This window comes from Oenanthe melanoleuca, chromosome 1 (assembly GCF_029582105.1).
Source record: "Oenanthe melanoleuca isolate GR-GAL-2019-014 chromosome 1, OMel1.0, whole genome shotgun sequence".
In the NCBI taxonomy this organism is placed as follows: domain Eukaryota; kingdom Metazoa; phylum Chordata; class Aves; order Passeriformes; family Muscicapidae; genus Oenanthe; species Oenanthe melanoleuca.
Genome location: NC_079333.1, coordinates 48,319,497 through 48,343,239, shown reverse-complemented (window position 1 = coordinate 48,343,239; position 23,743 = coordinate 48,319,497). Strand labels below are relative to the sequence as shown.

General features: G+C 34.0%; 1 protein-coding gene across 3 annotated transcripts in view; it reads right to left on the bottom strand.

Annotated features, from left to right (window-relative positions):
* The window catches only part of NBEA (neurobeachin), a 444,651-nt gene that overhangs the window by 365,020 nt on the left and 55,888 nt on the right, over positions 1-23,743 (bottom strand). For all 3 annotated transcript variants that reach the window (XM_056503564.1, XM_056503573.1, XM_056503580.1), the window contains exon 2: positions 1,633-1,864. In XM_056503564.1, the coding sequence (XP_056359539.1) occupies positions 1,633-1,864 (232 nt within the window). The remainder of the gene's footprint in view (positions 1-1,632; positions 1,865-23,743) is intronic.

The following is a 23,743-nucleotide window of genomic DNA, read 5'->3' as shown; positions in this document are numbered from 1 at the left end:
TTGTTTTTTAAAATTTACTATCCCTGGCATATATGAACATCTGCCAATTCAGAGTGATTTTTGAATTGCCAAATGCTCCTAAAAAGCCAGATCATATGCTCTTGATTTCTGACTTCTATAATTAGCCAGGCAGTTTAAAAAAAATGGTGTCTCTCTAATGGAGGCACCATTAAAGTCTTGTATGCCACATATACAAGTTACAGGAGCTTAAATTGAACAAATTTTGTTGGTGTGATTACTTATGTAAGAATATTATTTCCATGAGTAAAACCCTGAAAAATTTTAGGATAGAAATTTTTGTTCTCATCATAGAATGTATTATATTTAATATGGAATAAAAGACTATCTTCACCCTTACACTATTCTGACATACCATATTACAAATACTGTAAAACAAAACATATTTGCTGAAAACTATCATTTATTAATCTATTAGTCTGTTATACTTCAGTCTGAATTTCATTGTATAGTATTTAGCATATCACTTATGTTTTTAGCATTTAGATACATTTCTAAACAAGATGTTGATTATGACTTGCTTTGAAAAACAGTATGTAGCTTTTCCAAATGCTTATTATTGCAAACACATTTATACTGAAAAAAAAAAAAAAAGGACTCTCAAAAAATAATTCCTCAGTAATACAGTTTTTATCGTACTGCTATCCTCTTCCTGCTTTTTGTCTGAAACCCTTGCTAGTTTACTGTTCCACAAAACCTGTATATACATCAAGAATCAGATCATCAACTAAAACATTAGAATCACAGAAGGTAAGCCTCTGAAATCTTTCAAAAATGCCTCACAAAATAAGAAACCTAATATCAGTCACAAACTATATAAGAATTAAGAACTACTTGCATACTCTGTTGAAAGAAACTGCCTAAGCTCCTTCAGGGAAAATAAATAGTAATCATATCTCTTCAGGTGCCATATTTAAATGTGATGAGTAAACCTGTTCTTTATCCAAGTAATCAGGATTATAATCTGTAATCTGTTACAGAGAGGATGTAGTGTGGAATATCAAACACCTTCAAAAATACTATGAAAACCTTAACTGGGAAATAACTTCATTGCTTATGTTCAGTAAACAAACAAAGCATGCAAAATGCTATAGGATGTTAAAACCCACAATTGTAAAAAATGAAAATATATGATAGGGATCACAGGAATACCTTATGGAATGATTGTTTAATATAATCCATATGTACAGCTTTCAAAACTGCAAATAATATATGTTATGCTGTCAGATGAGATTGTTTAAAAGAGATCTAGAAATTATGACATCATTATTAAACATAACCAATGTATATGAAAGCTAAAACATTGCCTCATAGATAAAAAGTCTAAAATACTGTTTTTAATTATTTTAATTTTTTTTATCACTAAAATAACAATACCCTCTCAAATGAATTAACAACCAGTTATTTCACACAATGTATCTACAGAGTTTTTAAACTACAGATATATTTTTGCCATTTTCCTGAAATTAATAAAAAAATACTTCTGACTCAACAGCAGTGCTAATGAAAATATAAATTTTAAGGAAAAACCAAAACATTCCATACCCTTCCATAAACACAAAAGCTTGGTAGATCAAGAATGCAATAATTATTTTATCAGTTGGCAACTTATACCTGCAATCATGTCGTCCACAGTACTCATCTTCAGCAGTACCTGTTCAATTAAGCCAACTTCCGTGCTAGTCTGTAAATTACGGACGCTCTTGCGTAGAATTGCAGTGAACATACTCCAGATTTCTGCTTGGCACGTTACATCACAGTGCTCCAGAAGCTCTGACATGCATGTAATGCTCTCTGCATCCTGGATTATAAAGTTCATCTCCAGATCAAATTCGCCACCAACCAGCTAAAAAAGACAATAAGAACAACATTAGAATGTGAAATACATAGTTTAGTGTCTCTCATATCTTCATTGTAATCAATACAGAATATATTTTACATGGTTAGAGAAGTAATTTTGATGAGAGAAACTCACAGCTATGCTTTGCAAGAGCAAATTAACAATCATGCTATGCAAAACAAAGCTTGTAAAAATATATACACTAATTTCATAAAACAGTACCTTTAATATTGTCACTGTGCTGAATACAGCATCTCAATAAAATCAAAATCAAATACATTTGAAGTATTCCTTCATATGAAGTAACTGAAATGGTAGCTTGGCCCTAATAGATATAGTGTAAAACCCAAAAAGCTCAAGAAGCAATTGAGGCTTTTCCACCATTCTCTGAAATTTGCCTACTCAAAAATAAAAAGACACTAATCTTTTTTTCCTCATATAAACCAACATTTGCCCTTAGTTATGTGTTTGGAGGACCTTACTGCCTTTTCCATTGTCCCACCCATGCAGTCATGACCAAAAAAAGAACCTCATCTGCTCTGGAGTAACACAGATACAGAAAATTTACATTATTATACCACACATCAGCTCATTGTGTGGCCAAGGAGACCTACTGGCTGGTGCAAGGGAGGGACTGCACCAGGAAAGGAACAAGCACTCAGATGAGAAGTGAGTTAACAGCAGTACTGATGAAATGACAGTCTGACTCCTATCCATCCAGGTACTGGAAAAACAGTAGCCAAAGTCCTAAGTGCCAATTAAACAGCAGAACTACCAGGCATGTATTAGGAGGGAGGGGAAAACAAACCAGTAAAAGATGATATAGTCAGGACCAAATGTATCTTCAAGAATGGAATTCAACAATTTTGATCAGTCATTTGTGCAACTTAAAAAGCTGAACTTGGGACAATATACTAAATAAAGCATGACATTTATTTTAAAAAAAAGTACCCTTTTAATGGCATAAAAATCTTTCAATTCTGAAGGAAAGACAGCCTGACTCTCATGCATCCTACTTGATCCTAGTAACTTTGCAGAATTTTGAAAGCATCAGTGTGAAATTTTATAGAATCATGGAATCACAGAATGGCTTGGGCTGGAAGGGACCTTAAAGATTATCTCATTCCAAACCCCACTGCCATGGGCAGGAACCTTACACTCGACCAGACTACTCAGAGTCCCACCCAGCTTGCTCAGTCTCTCTGGGCAACCTGTTCCAGTGCTTCACCACTCTCACACTAAAGAATTTCTTCCTAATATCTAATCTAGACCTTCCCTCCTACAGTTTAAGGCTTTCCCTTCCCCAACCTATCAGTACACGTCCTTGTAAAAGTTCTGTCCAGCGCTCTTTAAGTGCTGTAAGGTCTCCCTGGAGCCTTCTCAGCTTCAGGGTGAGTAAACTCAACTCTCTCGGCCTGCCAGTTACTGTTTCAGTAACTGTTAATATATTACACAAAATAACAGTATCATTTAATATCAAAATAATTCTAAGAGTTTTGGTCCTATTTTTTAAATGGAGTTATATAATTAAAAATTTGAATAACATGTTTTAAATTAAAGATATTCAAAGAATTATATCTTATAAGTGCATAATTTCAACACAAATTTTAACAGAAGGCAATTCTATGGCTTATTTAAAAGCATTGGTATTGACTTCAAATTAAACTCTAAAACATAGGCAAGCTGAAATACTATGCAAATTTTTTTGGTGGCTAAACCTATCCAAATATTCAAAGACTTCTTTCATACCCCATTTCCAGACAATTAATACAAGTAAGCAAGGACTAGCTTTGGCTTCCACCCTAATTCATACTTTTCATTCACTTTCAAATTACTTTTTCCTCTATCAATTAATTGCTAATAACCAATTTATAATTTTGCAACATAAAAGCTTCTAATATGCTAAATATATAAACTGACTACCTCCTTAGTTCTCCTGAGACATTTAATTAGATTCAAATAAAAACTATTATCTTAATTATAATTAGTACTTTAATTTAAAATTTGTGACTGCATATCATATATTTGCATATTTGGTAAACACAATGTGCACCAAAGAAAGGCAAAAAGAATTCATGATTAGAAGCACACTATTTCTGTAGTCATTCTTTAGAATCATGAAATGGTTTCAGAGAGTTCTTACTCTTTTCTAGAAACCCAGGCAGAGTTTTTACTTCTGAAAAGAGCAGCAACTTGTGCATACTTCACACAATCTGGGTTGTTGTGTTCTCAGATATCTCTTCACCAGGATGGGCCTCTCTGAGATTATGTTAAAAACACACAGAAGTAAAACAGCCACCCATAGAAGACATTCAATTGAACATCTTTAGATGACTGTCCCAAGATGAAATTAAACACCTACTTTCCTCCATTTCTTTCCACGGAGGAAATCTAGGATGAAAAATTGAATCTGCTGAGTCTTCATCACTGGATAGGTTCAAAAGCCACGTGGTCACAGATGGGGACAACCGGCCTTAGTCGGCCTGGCTTTTGCACAAGGGTTGGATCAGAGAACCTCCAGACTTCTGTTTCAACATCAAAAATTCTGTGATAATCTTTAGTCAAGCTTCCTTCAGACTAGATATATTACCTACCATTTGGTTTTGATAAGTTGGACTTAAAAACAAGGAAAAAATCCAGCAATGCCTCAGTTGGAAAGAAGAGGTGCAATACAGACTGATACCCTTTCCTCAAACACTATTTGTTGTAAAATTCTAGTTAATTTAAATTAATAAACTGATCACTAAAATAAATGGAAATAATTCACTACAGACTAAAAGAATTCAAACTGTATTTGCTTTCTAATATAATCAATATACTAACATGTAACATTTAAGAGATTGAAATGAAGCTCCAGTATCAGTCTGAAGTGATAGGACATTTCAATTCTTTTAAAACCAAGATGTCTCATTCTATAAAACATCTCAGAAAACCTGCATACAAAAATACAAAGAATGCTAACAAAATTTGTTTTATGAAGAATCTACTCCTGGGCTACAGACTACCCAGCAGGTGCTACAATTATTTCACTTGTACAATTGGCAACAAAAAACATATAGCCCATCAATATGACTGCTTATTTCACGAAAGAAAGCATTAAAATATTCATATTTACCCTTAACTTCAGTTTAAGCATATTTCAGACAGTAAAAATTATCATAATTATCATTTAAATCAACTTCCTTAGTAAAGGAAACAGATTATCAAACTGATTGACAAGGATAGCAAAAATTTAGGAAGGCAGGGGGAGGTAACTTCTTTAAATTAGTCATCCAAAATTCATCAGTAATTAAAAATATTAATAGTCTTGATGAAACCTAAGATGACAAGGAAAAGCTAAACAAAAGTGAAGCAAGTATGCAGAAATAAGTGGACATGGTTAATTTGTGTTCAAGAAACAAAGCAGGCATCTCTGCTTTAAAATGTTCAGAATCCAATGGAATTCAGCCAATAAAGGAAGTAGAACACTCACTACAAAAAAAGTATCCTCCAACAACATTTCTGCACCTGGATTTTCCAAGGAAGATAGTAGATAAAGAGGAATAACCAGTCTCCACAAGAGGGGGAGGTAACCAACAGAGAAGCACAGAGACAATGAGCTGGTTACGTGTCGACATTAATGAAAGGACAAACTTTGCTGAGGAGCCAGAAATCATTAAATGCAGTTAAAAACCATCAACTGCTGCGAGCTGCAAAGATTCCTCTGATACCAACTGTCCAGGAAACAATGCTTAAAAACTCAAAATTAGTAAATGCAAAGTAATTCAACATTATTATAGTTTTCCTCATGTGTACAAGACAACAGGCTCCAAAGTCTGATATTATCATCCAGAAAAGAGGTCTTGGAGCCCCTAAGGATGCTGTGTTAAAAAACTATGCCACATTAAAAACTGCCAACAAACAACTAAATATTCACAATGAATTTGCAGCTTTTTAAATTGGGTAAAACTGTGGATGCAACACCATATACCAAAAAGTTAAATCATACTTCCAAAAAGTAACTTATTTTTAATATAGCTCCTGTAATAGGCCACTGTAATAAGAAATTTCAGCTGGAGTACAACATGAACACTTCAATAGAAATCCTTACAGAAGCCAGTATACCATACCATAAATCAGTGTTCTTTCCATATCACACATCTCAAATACAATCTCTTTTTATGTCAAACACTAAGTCTTCACATTCTTCAAGGGAATATTTAATACTTAGTAAAGACCACACTTTCACTGTGATTAAGTATCCTGAAGTATTGCTTGTACTTTGTCATATTCTGCATCTTTCACAGTACAGTTGTAAGAATTGAAGTACCAAACTAACGCTCGGATGATGGTTATAGGTTTGTTGATTGTGATCAACAAACAACTCCTCCCAAAGTGGCACTGAACTGCCAGCAATGAGCAGTAAACAGTTTGGAAAATTATTAATCCTCTTCCTCTCCTGATGCTCATCTCTCATTTTAGACATTAAAAAATAGCTGACTTGGCATATAGCACAAGTTTCCACAGGAAAAGAGCTGAGAATAATCTACTCAAGTGAGATTGAAAGTCTCTTAAAAATCCAAATCAATTAATTGTAGGAGGATAAAATTAGTAAACACTTAACTCTTGATAACTAAAGCCATCATATAACATTGAAGTATATTTTTTGTCAAAACTGGAACATCTTTTCTACAAAGCAACACTGAACTAATTTCATAATCACTAGTGAGAACTCAATATGTGGAATCAGAATGCTACTGTTTCTTCTATAAAGACAGGCAACAGTATAAGCATTAAAATACAGTTGCCTGAGACAAGCAGTAGGGGACGTGGGCAAGAAAAAAAGAGGTACTATTTTATGGTCATTAACTAAAACATTAAATTTTTAAACAATTAATTCAGATTTTTAAGAGGATTCTTCTTTAACTGCATGAAAGAAGATTTCTTCAGGCATTTAGAATGCTAAACTGAATAAATTAGATTGTTCAGTGACAGAAACGTGTGCTGATCATATGCATTTGTTAACCTAAATATATCAATATAACTACAGTGAAAGTCACAGCTAAAAAAACCTTGAGAAGGTATGTTTCATAACTGGTACACATTCTTTATTTATTTTTAAATGGCAAATTTAAATTGGTGACTGGTAGTCCTTAGATATTTGAATTACAGCTATGTGTACCTGGGCTAATTTTCAAAATTCTCTTTACCATCATGGGAAAGTAAAAGATGCTTCAGGGAAGTGATTATCTCAGTGGTTTTAGATGCAACATCAGAATAAAATAAATCTTTTTCAGGGAATGTAGTACTTTTTCCTGATTATAAAAGGACAACTAGTTCAGGCAGGCACATCTGAAGTTATGTCAGATAAATCTTAACCAATGTGCTCACAATATGGTTTATAACCAAATGACAGCACTAAAAAGACTGATTCTCATGAGAATCATTACAACAGGATGTAATTCTGCACATTAGATACTCCTTTTAAACGAGCCTTCCTTCATTTTAACTTCAAAACCATTTTTGCTCTGAATAATATATTAAACATACTCAGCAGTTTAGCACTAAGGGAAAGCTACCTAGTAAATTTGACAATTTTGAAGTAATCTTAGCAATGAATTTAAATGGTTTTTATACTTGCTGAGACAATATGAATGAAGAAACATGGTCAGCTTTTAGTACTTACAAGAATGTGCTTGCTATTATACAAGCTTAAAAAAATTCCCCATGGATTTACCTTTCTTTTCTTACATTTTCCTTTGAGGGAAGAGGATATTCCTGTAGGCAGAACAACTGCAGTGGTAGATGAACTGCCCATATGTATGATTTACTGAGAAAACTATCAATTACACTCTGACAGATGACAAGGCTGTATACCATACTTGACAATGTCAGACCTTTTCTAAGTATTGTGGAAGTATTGTTTGAAGAGAAAAAAGAAAAAAGAAAACAACAAATCACAAAACAAAAGCTGTTCTTTACCTATGGTAAAAACCACTATTTTGGGGTAGGACAGGAATTAGTTTCACAAAGTTCAAATACCTGCCTTCATAAAAGCTTCTTTAACACAGGAGTCAGATTCCTTGAAATAAAAAGCCCTATCTTAGAAGGAATGCAAAAAATAAGTTTTAAAGTGTGACACAGGAAAAATCTTACCCACTTAGAAGAACTTACACCGTGATCCAACCACTTCTGAGACAAATGAAGACTGATTAAAGCATTTTACATAAAAATAACTATTCCAAAACACAAACCTAAAAGTCGCTGGTCTATTGTTCCTGTGTCACTAGAAGGAGACATTGTTCACATTTATTATTTTGATCTCCACTAAACCACTTTTGGCCAAAGCAGAACACGAGCTTTTACTTTAAGATGTTGAACCTGAATAATTAAAGACTAAGAAATAAAGTTGCAGGTTTCTTTACAGTGAAGTAAAATTAAATTCATTCTCAAAATTGCAGCTAATTTGTTTTCAGTTTATCTAGTTCAGTTTCTCCTATAAACTACTTCTGATCTTTACATAATTACAAAAGAGATCAGCCAGTTAGATAAGGGACTTTCTTACCTCAAAAAGAGGAAGAGTTACTAACAATTTATTTTAATAAAGAAAACCATGCAGCTTAGGTTTGCTACATGTCTGAAAAATTCAAAATTTATTTTTATGGACTATAAAGAAGTTGATACATTAGCACAGTTTAAAGAGTATGAAAAACAGTATTACTCATTCATTTTACTTTTAATACTTCATAGCCCAATCTTACCACTCCTAACACATAAAAGTTATTTTCACTTTCAAGAATAACTCTAAGATCAAGGTACAGATGCTAGTACAGTATAAGCTCATGCTTGTAACTGCCTGGTTTCAATAACCAGGTATATTTTAAAACAAGTTACTTGGTAGTGATTTGGAATAATGCTTTTTGTTTGTTCTTGGAGAGATTTTGGTTTTGTTATTTTTTGTTTTGTTTTGTTTTCTTTAAGGTATCTTTTTTGTCTCCAAGCCAGAAGACAAGCAAAAGAAATTCAAATAAGTAAGAGTTACCAATGTCACAAATGAAATGTACTCTAAAAAAATAAATGTGTTTTGCACAAACTTTTGTAGCCTATTCTACTAATACGAGTACACACTTGCAGTACTGAAACTTGCACAGCCAAATCTAATAGGTCAGCAGCATTCCTCATTTATTTTTTAAGTTACAAACTATATGTAGCTTTTTGGGGTTTCTTTAGGTAATTTGAATGATATCTCTGTAAAGCAAACCTTGCCAAGGTTTAGCAGAGTTATTAGAGAACATCACCAAAAATTTGAAACTCTAAGAAACATTAAACTTTCAACAATTACACATTTATTTCAATCTAATTTGTACTGCAGAGCAAACACTATCACACATTATGTTTGTGCAAACAGCAATGTCTGTTTTTAAAAGGAAGTAACTGGAAAATCCCTCAATGCATGCACACCTATTTCCCAAACTTCACCCACAGGAGCAAAGAGAATGTATTTGCAATAATACTAATAGGAAATTTTAGTCAACAGAAGTTGCCAGTAACTCAGAACAATTGTGGTTTTTTAAATTTGTTTATTTTATTCATTTTTTTTTTCACTCAAATATACTTCTCAAAGCAATCTTTCTTTCGCACGTTATCACAGATGCATTCTGCAGCTAGAACAAATTGCAACAATACAGTCAATGGAATTTTAGTCTTGGAAAATGATGGGGTTTATTTCAGAATAATCTGTTATATTACTCCCAGGTACATCAAGGACACAACAATTCAAGAAGAAATACATGACAAAGAATATTGATTGTGAGGATTCTGGTGTATGTGGTACCTACACACTTTGGCTAAGATCAAAAAGAACTGCCATCAGGACAAAGCCCACTAGTCCCAAGTCCAGAAGCTCTCTTATGTGCCACCTTGCTAAATACCATTTGACATAAACCCAGCTTGCTTTTTATATACCATTGCACTGCTGTTGGGTAAGAAAATGAATTACTTAAATTTCTGTATTAAGATTAAGTTATCTATTACCTACATTAATTTCAAAAATTAAATAATGAATTTTTGAAGTGTCCTATTTTCATGTCCTCTCTCAAGTTTTGGTTTTGTTTAGGATCTTTCACTGCTTTCATTTATAAATGATTAATTTCCCTCTTGTCACAAAACACTCTACAACTCTTAAAAGCCCCAGAACTATAAATCATGGCTATGCAATATTTAAAACCAAACCAATTCCAATGAACTTAGTTATGACAGTGCCATTTTCCAGCTGATACCTATAAATGCACATTGAATATTAATGGTAGAGTGCTAGCCCAGGCAAACCACAATGCTAGGTAAAAATTATCTCAGCACTGAAGTGAGACATGCACAGCACTGGTCTTTACTTCATTTTGCTGAAAAGCAGGAGCTGAATGGTAAGAACAGTGTCCTTATTTATCAACATCCTGCTTCTTGCTTACATCAATAATTTTATGATATGTAGCAACATTTTTGCTTGGTTTCAGCATTCTGAAAATTTCCAGTGGCAATGTTCATCACCAACTAGAGAAGCTCTACACTCAATTTCAACATGCTCATTTTCATCAATCTTTCATTTTTAATTAACTACTTATCATGCAGGCCTCTGCTCCAAAAAGTTAACATGGGAGAAAACAACATGGGGTTTGGCAGAGTGAAAAGCCCTCACTCATTTCTGAACAGTAACTCTTTAATGATTTTAGAACTAATACTGGACATGTGATATAGTTCCATTTAATTCTCTGCATGTAACACAACTAGGTTAAAGTCAACAGTAAATATGGAAGTGCCAAGAAGAATTTTTCCTTTTTAAAAGATATGTAGATTGCAGGAAATATTACCAAAACAATATCTTTTCTAGAGTTAGACTTATTTAAGAGCAAATGCTTCCTGCAGAATCTACCTAATTCTTGTTAAGACTGAAATGCTTATTAACTACATTTTATAAATAAGCACAGTCAAATGTATAAACAATCATGGTTTACCTCAAACCTTACTTTGTTCCTATTTTCCATATAAATTTTCATTTATAACTAGCAAAACCCTTCCAAATCTAATCAATTATTACAAAACAACAATAATTTCTCAGGAAATACCATAATTTGCAACTGCACAATGTTGCCTAGTAGGTGAAAAAATGCAGAATACATACACATGAATTTAAGATGTCAGGGCTGGAAAAATCAATAGTCAGGCTCCTTAACAATAGCCATATAACACCTGTTGTTCTTCAGTTTTGGTTGCCTCAAGTTTGTTAAATTTTCAAACAAAGACAGTCCATACATTCTTTAAGGCTCTGTGCTTCTTTAAGAAAATCAATACAAGTTATAGAATTTGTTATATTTTTCTTATCCTCAAAAGTGCACAAGATAGAAGAAGGAGCTGTCCTTTAAAAACTCCTATATTTTTTCTATTATTTCAATTTATTTTTTCAAGTCCTTACAAGATGAAGTTCCTCTTGGTTATAAGGGCAAGTTCTGACACCAAAACTTGTAAGGCTAGGATTTTTTTTAACCACATTTGTCAATATTTGTTCCCTTTGCTTCTCTAAGTAACTCTCAAATAGTGTAAGAAAACTGTTTTAGTTTGTGACTGGACTCCCACAGGGTTTTAGCTGTCATTAATGATTTAAGATCTTTTTTAAGCAATGATAAAACCCAAAACCTCAATTGCTAAAGGAGGCACCACACAGACCATAATGAATTGTTTTACAAACCTTTAAGTGCATCCTAATTGCCTTCCCCCAAGCTTCTTCTTAATTTATTATGCAGCTCTTCATCCAATAAAATCTTTTCTTTAACTTACAGATAACACAGTTAAGAACAAAGGCCACATTACACACTCACATAGTAGGTGCAACTCTAATCACAAAGGATTATTTCAGAGGAGGAAATGGAAAGACAAATAAATAAGTGTAAGAAAAAATTTATCAGTGGTCAGAGTTTCCTGTATGTAAGAAGCTGTTGGGTCTTCACTACACAAATTATCTCAGCTCTGCAAACTCAGTGACAAGAGGCCAAGTATCTACAAAAAGTGTAGCAGAATAGTCTAGGTATATACTGAATTTTCTCTATGATAGCATCCCAACCTCCCATTATTAGTGACACAGGAATCTCTTATTTCAGAAATAAGATCATTGTTTCAATAGGCCAATAGATTTTCTTCCAAATAATATCTCTAATTAGTTTCTGATCCCTCAACTTCTTGGAACCTTCACAGCCTGTAGTAAGAAGTCCTATATTTCCTCCATGATTTGTGTAAAAATATCTTGTTATATATCTGCCATAGGATTATTTAATTTCAGCCCTCTGCTACTTGCATTTTGAAAAGCAGAAATCAGGTGTTTTCTATCACATTCTTCCCTTTATTTACTTATATTTCAAATACACTTGGTCAGCTCTTTTCCAAGCTGAACAAACATATTTTGTTAAGTCACTCCTCATCTGAAATTTATATTTAAACACACTTCTTACCCTTCACATTTTTTGCTAGTCCTAGTATATTCTTTTGAGACTGGAAATCACCATAACTACATACAACATGCAACATACAGACATATCATTAATTTATAGAGTTTCAAAAACTCTATCGCTCATTTTCCCTTATTAATGCTTACTTTTATTAAATTTTCTTTTCTGATTGCTACTAAGAACCAAAACATTTTTCCATAAAGCTAACATCACTGTGAGGTCATTTACAATAATGTCTGTGAGAGTGTACAGCTAATACAGGGTAGCAAATATGAAATGAAGTTAGAACTTCTGTCACTCCCTAGGAGATAAGGAGAAAATAGACTTCTGAAAAACCTTCTTATAAATACCTACAGAAAATAAATACAGTAACATAAGCACCATACTTCTCTGTAAACACCACCAAACCCTTCCCATTCAAGATTCCCATTATAAGTGACATTTATACATAACTGCTAAACAAAATTTCAAATGAAAGGATAGTTCTATTGAAAGAATGAGGATAATAAACTCTCTCCTCACATCAGTATGTAAGGAGATAAACACAGGTACCCTCTCATCAGCACATTCTCTCTTAGCTGGTTCATTCACTTGAAAAAAAAACAAACCAACAACCAAGAGAAGTGCTTACAAAAATATGGTGAACAAGCAACAGTATTTTTCAGCAAAATACTCAAAAACACCTTAACATTTCTTCCATGTTTTGATACTAGTCCTATTCATCATTCACTCAACTAATGAAACTTGGAGGGAACGCTTCAGGATACACTTTTATCTTCTAAGGCTCAGACACTGATTTTGAAAACAATATCACTGTGGACTGAGTTTCAAAACCTCCATCTGCAAATGTAATTACAGAGCTCCATCTGTACTAAGAATTCCTTTCAAGGCATCATGTAACTGAGTAGAACTGAAATCACATGTCATTTGATTTGATTACAAGACAACTACACATGAAGTGTCAATAATTACAGGGTTAGGTCTTACACAGTGGAGGAAATTCAAGTGTTCTTAATTGCATTAAAAGAAATTTTTCTTCTCAGTTAAAAATCCTCAAAAATTGCAAAAGAACAAAAAACTATGACTTTTTTTTCCTCAGTACATAAATAAGATTTACCTCTACTCAATATCAACTTATTAGTAAGAATAATTTAAAACAATAGAAGAAGAGGTCTTTAAGAAAAGTGGGTTTTAATCACATTATAACACATTTTCAATCACAGTCCTTCTATGTAGTCATGTTTTATTAATGAAGATTTTGGTTCTAAAATAATCAGTTTTCATTTGAAGTAATTATGTTTGGTGATGCCTAACATATTCTTCAATCATATTTTAAAAAATAAATTAGAGTACAAAGGACTTAATACACATAACTTATTAAAAATGCAAAAAAAACCCAAAAAACAAACCCCCAAAAACCAGTATTCCAGTCACACTTAAATGAGAAAATAAAAATAAAAAAATTAAATTAGAAGCTACCTACATGAGACACCAGTCTAACTTGATAATGTGACTATTTTTGCATCATCTTAAAAGAACTTAAACACATTTTTGTTTAGGGGAAAAGTATAAAATACTAAGCTGGAAACAAAGAAAAAACTTCTAAACAAGGTCTTCTCAAATGGTTGCATTCACTTATTTTCAATTTCTTACAGAATTTAGAAAGAGGAATAAAGCATAAGAAGGAACTATAGTTACAATGAACCCTTTAAAAATATCTAATGCCATAAATCTAGCAGAATCTACCAAAAGGACTTTTCAGATCTCATTAAAAACACTCAAAGTGAAATATGCATATGTGAATGATTTAGAGCAACGCAGATACTTTGAGAAAGGCAATATGAAAGCATTATTTTGCTATTCTGTATTTTTACCTTATGAAATGCATTATTTTATTTCAATAAATATTTAATATTAAATTTATTATTTATAACTAATAAAGTACAGAAATTTAATTCACATTAAAATTTTTACAAACATATACAGAGGCTTATGTCTTACTTCATAGTGATTCACATGGAGAGTGTGTTTCTCCCCTTTTGGTGTAAAACAGAATCAGTGCTTAATTTAGGTGAAAATGTTACTTCAGAGGAAATGGAACAGTTAAAATATATAAATGGGAAAAGCACAGCTATTTAAATAATCATAATCCATAAAAACTCTTTCATAAGTGTCTTCAGAAACAATTATCAACTGGCAAAATAGAAAATTTATTCCAGTGCTCTTTAATCAAATATATAATAATCAGAAGCAATATGCCAATTCATCCTGTGTGTAAACAGATGAGACTAACTTTGCAAGAACATAGTCAGTACAATGACTGTAAAATCTTGATCAAAATTTCAAGTATGTCTCCTTCCAATACTCCTCCCAACTTTTATTACATGGCAAATCTACATGATATTCTTAACTTACTGAATACAGGCAATAGCCATTATTGTGTTCTCCAAACAAACTACTTCACTTTCAGCTGTTTCAGCTAACAAAAAAACTAAATTATCCACTGATTCTTCTTGGGACACTTCCATTTAAGATATAGCTTGGGTTTACTGCCTCAAAAAATATCACTTTTAAATCCTCTCCACAGCAGAAGTTACAGAAATACATGAAGGAGGAAAAAAAATCTCACCTTTTTCCAGCCATAGCAATACCAGCACTTTGGATAGCAGCAGCCAGATTAAGTTCTTCTACTTTTTGAATCTTTTAAACAAAAGATAGCTTTGATCTGATTCTGAAGGTCCACATAATTTACCAATTACTCTTCATTTCTGTATTTCCTGTACATTTTCTGTTTGTCTCAGCAGCAGGAAAATAACTTCAAAAAATAATTTATCTAGCCATAACTAGCTAAATAGAATCAAAGCACATGAAAAGCTGCAAAATCAAATTGTGACTGCTCTTAACAATAAAAGACAATTGAAAGCTCAAAGTGGACATCACTCCCAAAGGAAAATAGGGCACGGTCTAACTTTTTTTTGTAACGAGGTTATTATACCTACTCAGAACCAAAACGTTTGCAAATGAAGTATGGCAGTGTCAAAAACATTTATCACTTTAAAGCACCTGAATCTATATCAATTTGTCCCCCAAGAAGTAGTGTCAAATTTGACTTTAAGTTACTCTTAAGCAGCATAGAACTCTATAGAAAGGAGTGACATATGTAAGAATCATCCATTGAGGTACTGTCACACAACTTCCAAATACCTCTTCTGTGTTGAGAAGTAATCTCTAGTACTGCAAATAATACCATTTTCAACACCAGTGACAATACTGATGCAAATCTGATCTAGCCTAGACACTTTCCCTTCCCTTTGCTGATGACTCAGATCCACGTTTTGCTAACACACTGCAGGTTTGCTTGAAACTGAGAAACTTAAATTTGATTTTTCCTCATTAATAAAGATGGTTTTTTACCAGCCTCCCTCCCTCCTAACCTGATTGTTACTGCAACACAAGGGCATCTTGTCACATGCACAAATTTCCCCCCAAGGTAGGTAGCAGTGGCCATGCTGAAGGAGGCTGTGCCAGCCCTCAGTCCAACCACAGCCAGCCATGTCCAACACTGGGAGAAATCACAAGGTGGGTGAGAAGGATAAATACCTCCTTGTCCAGTTTCACTCTAATTGAAGGGCCACATCAACCAGTCTATTCATTAATGCTTATAGGTGAAAAAAAAACCAACCTCCAAACCAAAAAGCAGTTAATCAAACTATCTTTAACAACACATGACAACACAGCAAGTATGCAAAAGCAAACCAAGATGGTGCTAAGTACCCTAATATCAAAATTCCCATAACCCTTGCCCTCTCAGCTCAAGACATTTAAAATCTCTTAGAAGACAAAATAGTAATTTCCACAAAGCTCTCTCATCCAATTAATTTCTCAATATATCAGATTCCTGATCAAATCACATTTACAACATATTCTTCACAGGACATTATATAGATCCTTTTAGATATTACTTCTTTGTTAATTATTTTCTAATTGTATAAATTTCTTCAGAAAAACGAACTTACAAGATTCTCAAAAATGCATCAAAATGTATTTTATAAAGAGAATTTATCATGCTCAGCCTTATTTGTGATAGTCTTATTAGCAGTATAAAAACACTAATATAAATATTTACATTTTTTACTACATGCATTTTATGTATATTTAAATATCCTAATTAATATTTGAAGCTTATCTCAGAACACTGGTAAAACAGAATTTTTTAAAATCTGGCAAAATGTTAAAAGACAGTTGATTTTTTAATCAGTTTTTCTTTTATTATGTTATGATGCCCACCTTCTTAAAACAATTGTCTCAATATTTACAAGACACTACAGGTCGCTCTAAGTATATATATATTTAATAATCTGTCTTTTAAAATTAGTAACTATTTATGAAACCCGCTAATAAAGTTATTTAATCAATGACAGAAAACATATTTTCCCTGAAATAAATAATCTGAATTTTATCTCAAACCATAAAAGCTAGGAACATAGACACATGAAGACTGACTGTTAGTGTGAATTAGCTGAATGAGTATTTTCTATTTCAAAAGGTGGGTCACCACCTGCAGTACAGGTGTTTCAGGCTTAGTACAATTTTTAATATTTCATTACATGGCAGTTCATTAATTATGTGTTCCTGTTTTACAAACTTAATTTCCTTTTATGACAAGGTCATCCAGCTAGTTGACCAAAGGAAGTCACTCAATGTGGCTTTTTTTTTTATTCTAGCAAAGCTTTTGGTCCAATCCCTTATAGTCCCCTTCTGGACTAAATGTCTATGGGTAGACAAGTTCATAAAATGCTGGATGAGCAATTGGCTGACAGGTTGGGCTCAAAGGTTTGTAGTCAATCAGGTCACATCAGGCTAGTGGCCAGCCATTAGTGGGGCTCTCTGGGGCTCAATTTTAGGGTCAGTGCTCTGCAAAGTTTTTATAAATGATCTTGATGCAAGAGTTGAATGCACAGTAAATAACTTTAGTGATGATATTAAATTAGGAGAAGTGATTGACTTCTTTGTGGGTAGAGAGATATGAATAGACTAGAGAGCTGAGCAACAAAAACAGCACGAAACTTTACAGGAGCAAGTACCAGATTCTCCACCTGAGATAGGTGTAAGCCAGGTTATATATACAAACTGGGGGGATGAGAGGCTGGAGAACTGCCCTGCAGAAAGGCTGATGGCAAGCTGAAGTCAAAAAAGTGCCCTGGCAGGCAAAAGGGCCAGCTATACCCTCAGGTGCACCAGGCACAGCATCACAGCCAGGCAAGGGAGGGGATTGTCCCACTCTGCTCTGCACTGGGGCAGCCTCACCTCCAGAATGCAGCTTTGGGCACCACAGTACAGGGACATGAGACCATTAGAGCTTGTCCAGTGGAGGCCAACCAAGTCACTGAAAGGTCTGGAGGGCAAAGACTTATGAGGAGTGGCTCAGGTCACTTGGTTTGTTCACCCTGGAGCACAGAAGGCTGAGGGGTGACCTCATGGCATTGTACACCTTCCTCAAAGCAGGCAGCAGAGAGGGGAGAGCTGATCTTTCTCTGTGGTGACCAGCAATAGCTCATGAGAAAATAGAATGAAGATGCATCAGGGAAGCTCAGACTGGAGATGAGCAAAACTTATACAAGTATTTTCAGTCTGAGCACTTAAACATACTGCACAAAAGGATTTACTGTTATATTAATAGCAACCAGAATCACAAGACAGTAAATATCAATTTGTAATCTTGTTTAATATAAAATAAATATTAAATTGTCCAAGATTAAAAGTTGCTCTGAAAATAATGAATATATGACAGCCTTTAGAAAAAGCATTTAAAAATGTATAAGCAAACTAGAACTAACATACACAGTAATTGAAAACATGAAGAAATCATGCAACAAAAGACATGAATGGGCAAATGCCTTATCTATCACATTTTATAACAAAAGCCACTACAGTCAGATTCTTACAGATTCACACACAAGCTTTAGGTCACTGGAGTATCACAGGGTATTTCTCCTTCTTTTTAACTGGAAATTGTCAAATCTGAAAAAAACCTAAAAAGTAAAGTAATTTCCATCCTCTCAAAGGAAAAAAAAAATCAACAACTCAAGCAGCTTCAAATTACAGAAAGCAGAATATTCCACATATTAACTAATTAAAGCTATTAAGATGTCTTTACAAAAGTACTATCCAGGTATTAGCAGTTTTCCAAATGGTTGTGGAATACAAGATCCAATCTGAGAAAATTCTGGAAGTACATGTTCAAAGTTGAACATGCTGACAAATCTTTGTACTGTTATATTAGAAGTATAAGCTATATGAACCTCTCAGCTCTTCATTAAATAGCTATTTATAATATGCAGAAATGACCTTAACTGCAGGTACTAAGCACACTTCTCAATTTCTTTCCACAAATATTTATTTCCTGAAGATGTCTAGAATTCATCACACTGAAAATGGGAATATAGTTGACACTTGGTAACTAATGATGGTATATATAAGGGATGCATAATGCCAAGTTCAGGCATGGGAAAGATGCTAGGAAAGTTATGGAAGCACACAAAGCCTCCTCAAGGTGTTTAATGGGTAGGTCTAATTATTTGACTCATATGGGCTTACCCATATGATTCTTAAGGATTTTGAACACTGGTATAAATAAACATTTGATAAATATGTGACAGTTGCAACTATCCCTTTTCTCACTATTTGCTAAACAAAGACAAAATTTCTTCAGGTACAGAAGTTTAATGTAACACTATCACAATTAAGTCGAGACAGACAAGGCTGGTATCACCACCATCCCTTTAACTGGAATTCCCACCAGTCCTTTATTCACAAACTCTACATGCCCTTTTTTATAGGCTCTCTCTCATAACTCTGACTCCTTCTCTTATTGGCAGCTTCACACTGTACTGATTCTTTGTCTTACAGGGAGTTCCACATAGCTCTGACTCCTTCTTTCATTCTGCATGGCTGGCTAACCCCAAGCTGTCCCTTGCCTGCCCTGTCTGTCCCTCACACAACATCTTCTCACCTTATCTGTCCTTTACATGACCTCATGTTCCTTGGCTGCTCACAGCACAGCCAGCAGCCTCCTCCTCTACTCCAGGAAACTCCCAGTCCCAAGCTCCAGCTGCAAGTGCCCATAACTGTTGGCCAGCTATCCCACACCATTAAAATCCCCTAAACCGATTGGCCAGACACAGATGTTTCTACTCCTTGGTAATCAGTACAGCTGCAAGTCATTGGGAAAGATTCCCTCCTGCACCATCTCTTCAGCCTAGCTCTCCACATATCACAGTCCAAATAAACAGTTAAAGTCACTAGGCACTGGTTGGATGAACCCAATTCAAAGAGCAAGGTGGAAACACAGCCAAGGTCTGAGCTGAATGCTGGGTAATGAGAAGTTTGGCTGCACCAAACAAGTGAAAGAAAAAAAAAAAAAGATGGCAGAATGAAGGTCAGAGAACCAGGTGCTTTAGCAAGTATTCAGAGCACACAAGTCTGCCTTACTCATCTACAGAACAGGAATCTTAGAAAGGTTTTTCAAGAGCTACAGCTGCTGAAGCCCCAGGTATCTCCCAAATCCATATGTACCAGACTGTCTGAAAACAAAGGAACTACAGATTGGTCAGATTAAATAGGCTACAGTGACTCAGCTAGAAAAAAATCAGTCATTACATAGTGTTTAGGATACCTACTCTGTAACATTTTTTAAAGTCCTTTGAAATAATTAGTTCAACATCTGACACTAAACGCATTGCTTTTATTCTGCAAGCTATAAAGGATATGACTAGGATCCATCTGTTATTTTCTCAGATTTCCTGAAGTTTTGTTTTGCTTTTTGTTTTGATGGGGTTTTTTTAACTGCTACTCTGTTTAATAATCTGATTACATATTCTAACATGATGCATTAGGGCTACTAGTCTGTGGTTTAAATGGAAGAGGACAAAAAAAGCAGATTCCTTTTTGTTTTCTTCTGAAATCCCCTGCTGTGATACAAACTTCACACTCTCCTAAAAACAGATCAGAATCTAGTAATAAGGAGTGACGTCTGTGTTAAGGGCTCTCTTTCCATTACAGAAAAGATGCAATCCCTGGGCTGGTGCTGGGAAAAAGTTTAAACAGGGTGGGAAGAGAGAGAATAAGAAATTTCTTCCTTAGCAAATAAGAGGTCCAATGAGAGAAAATACACATCTTCACAGTCATTAGTGACCCCAAAATAACAAACCTTTGAACCAACTCCCACACATGAAAACACATAACACTTTCTGTATCAACAAGCCATTTGCAATTTCTTTATGCTGCAAAACAACTACAAACCTATCCTGAAATAATAATCAAGTTCAGAATTTCAGTTTCAGGCTCTACTGGGAGACTTGAAGCACTAAATGCTTTAGAAAAAATTATTCATGGAAAGGTTATTAAGCATTGGAACAGGCTGCTCAGGGATGTGGTTGAGTCCCCAGAGGTATTTAAAAGACTTGTAGGCATGGAACTGAAGGGCATGGTTTAGTGGTGAACTTGGCAGTGCTGGGTTAATGTTTGGACTCAATAATCTTAGAGGTCTTTCCCAATCTAAATGATTCTATACTTAGAGATATCCTAAAAAGTCATACAGAGAGCTAAAAAACACCCAGTTACTCACCCCCTACCCCGAATTTTAAATAAATAAACTCACCACACCACCATCCCACTCCCACTTCAATTTCACAAGGTGAAACCAAAATTTTTCAAAGAGTTCAGTAAAATTCTTAATAAACAGAGAAATATACTTCCCAGACTCTTAGGTTTCATCACATATAGGTGACAGACTTTGAGTGAAGTTACCACTGCAGAGTGTATACACAAAAATGAAACATTTCCTATTGCTGATGGGAAGGCTTCAGGAAAAGGAGCAGCACAGATAACACTTACAAAATAAAGCTTCAATAAAACAGCTACACTCTAGAACTTTACTTTTGATCAGTTACCATTTTTCTGACAATATCTTTAATTGAAATTGCCTGGACCAGGACAAGTGGAAAGTTCCCCAAAGAAGCCTAACATAAGATTCTTAATACCACCACACTGATTTTGAGCTATTTTAGTGCTAGCTCCATGGAAACAAAGACATAATTGTTCATTCAAAAGGCTGCTAAAATTTCCATTACAAAATACGCTTATAAAAGGCCTTTACTTTGTTTTCATTATGAGAGGAAGATGAGAAACTAGGTTACTTTCTGTACTTTAACACAAGCTTCAGAGACTGGTGTACAGATTCAACCAATGCTACCACTGCAGTAAAAAAAATCAATTCTGATGAAGCTTAGCAAATTTTGTGCATTTAAGAAGTCCAGTTATATCTAGTTATCTTCTAAATTTTTAGGCTATTTGCTGTGCCAATCATCACACTGAAGAAATACTCAAATAGCAACATATATCTGAATATATTTTATTCACTTTATTTGATCACAAATTTGGTAATACTTCAATTATAGGATGGTTTTACAAAATTAGTAGAAAATATTAGTAAGTAGGTATTTTTATGCAATGTTTGTAAGAAAAATATATTAAAGCCTTCTATACTGACAAAACTTTATCTAAATATAACAAATTCCCCTCCATACCAAGAGCACCCATACAATCACTTTTTTATTATGTCTTCTACCTTGAAAGATTAAGATAATGTTCTTTAATCCCTTTATTTTGATGTATGCTCCTTTGACAAGAAAGAGGTTTCTGACTAGAAGGATAGGTGATTAAAAAGACTATCCACTGTAAAAATGGTTTCCTCTGATTCCTGCATCCAGAAGAGGGACTACCATGGCACTTATCATATAAAATGTCCCACTGAGGTCATGGCTTTATCAGATGGGAGGACACCAGGAAAAAATACCTATGTCACAACATGGTTCATAAATATCTACAATTGAAGGAAATACAGGACTTGCAGTTCTACTACTCTGCAAAAAAGACATTAAGAACAAAAGGAGAGACAGTGAGTATAAGTTTAAATAGTCAGATACACACACCTAACAAAAGTAATTAGTGTAATGCAATGTTTACATGAGAGCTTGATTACAAACATACTTAGACCTCCACTCATATGATGGTTACATTGTAAGGCTCAGAAAACTCCTGTTCAAATGGGATTCTGGACCCTGGGTCAAGGATCTGATGCTGATATTAAATAAAATAATTTCACCAAGCACCTGCCCTGGACTAAATACCTGTGCTACTGAAAAAACGACAATGGAAAAAAATGTCTGCATCCCCTAAGCCACTTCCTTGCAAAATGCTACCCTGCTCTTCTCTGAATGGTGTTCCAAAATGCAATAGTTGTCAGGATACATTCTTGATGTTGTACTCAAATTTAATCAAATTAAAAAAGAAACATGAGATTGCCTGTGCTTACATCTGGTAAAGACCATATAAACAGATCCAAAATCTTTATTTAAAAATGTGTAACAAGAAGACATGCATACTTTACTAATGCCTGGGTAAATTCTTGAAATTATTCCCATTCTGTTAAAAATGTACACCTCATTTTTAATTTGCCCATGCAGCTTTTGGCCATTTGTTCTTCTGATGCTTCTTTTCACTAAATTAACAAAACTTCTAGTGCAGAAAATCTTACCACAAAGAAGTCCCTACACACTTCAGATCAAGTCACACCTCATCTTTTTTGATAAGTTCATTTGACTGAGCTTTATGTCATTTTCTGCAAGATGTTCTCTCACAGATATAAAACAAATTACTTTTGAAGGCAAGTAGACAGGAGAAAAAAAGAAAAAGAAGCTTTACACATACCAGGGAATAAAATTAAAATAAAGTTAAAAATGTGCAATATATGTATTGTTACAGAGAAACTTATATGAGCATATATTTTAAAAGAATTTACAGAATCCTGTGAATTATGTAAAAATGTTTGAAAATAGGAGGTGAAAAAGAAAGGAAGAGTTGGGAGAAACCTAACAACCACTGACTTCTAGAACTTTATCATTCTTTTAACAATAAACCTAAAAAACGCATATTAAAAAAACTTTTTCTCCTAAGCAGCACTCAAGATAATTTCCAAGAAAATAAACATTTAAAAAAAACCCTCAATCACACTTTTTTGTTTAAGTCTTTAGAAAAACAATTGCATCCCAGAGTTCCTCACGCATCTGAGCCCAGCAAATACAAAGGCTTCATTCAATTTAATTTTGCCAAATAGCTAAGCGACTAAAGTATTTTTCTTTCATGTAGTCTCAACAAAGATATAAAGGAGATTCTCTTTTTAGTCTCTCCTCCCCTTGCTCGTACTTAAAAATGACCTTATATTCTTCCTTCCTAATTCACTGTTCCTTCTTCTTCACATTATCCTCCCATTTTTCTTTAATTATGCAAGTTATTTTTGTTCTGTGAATACAGCTAAATGATAGTATTCAAAATTTGTTTATAAAACCAAATA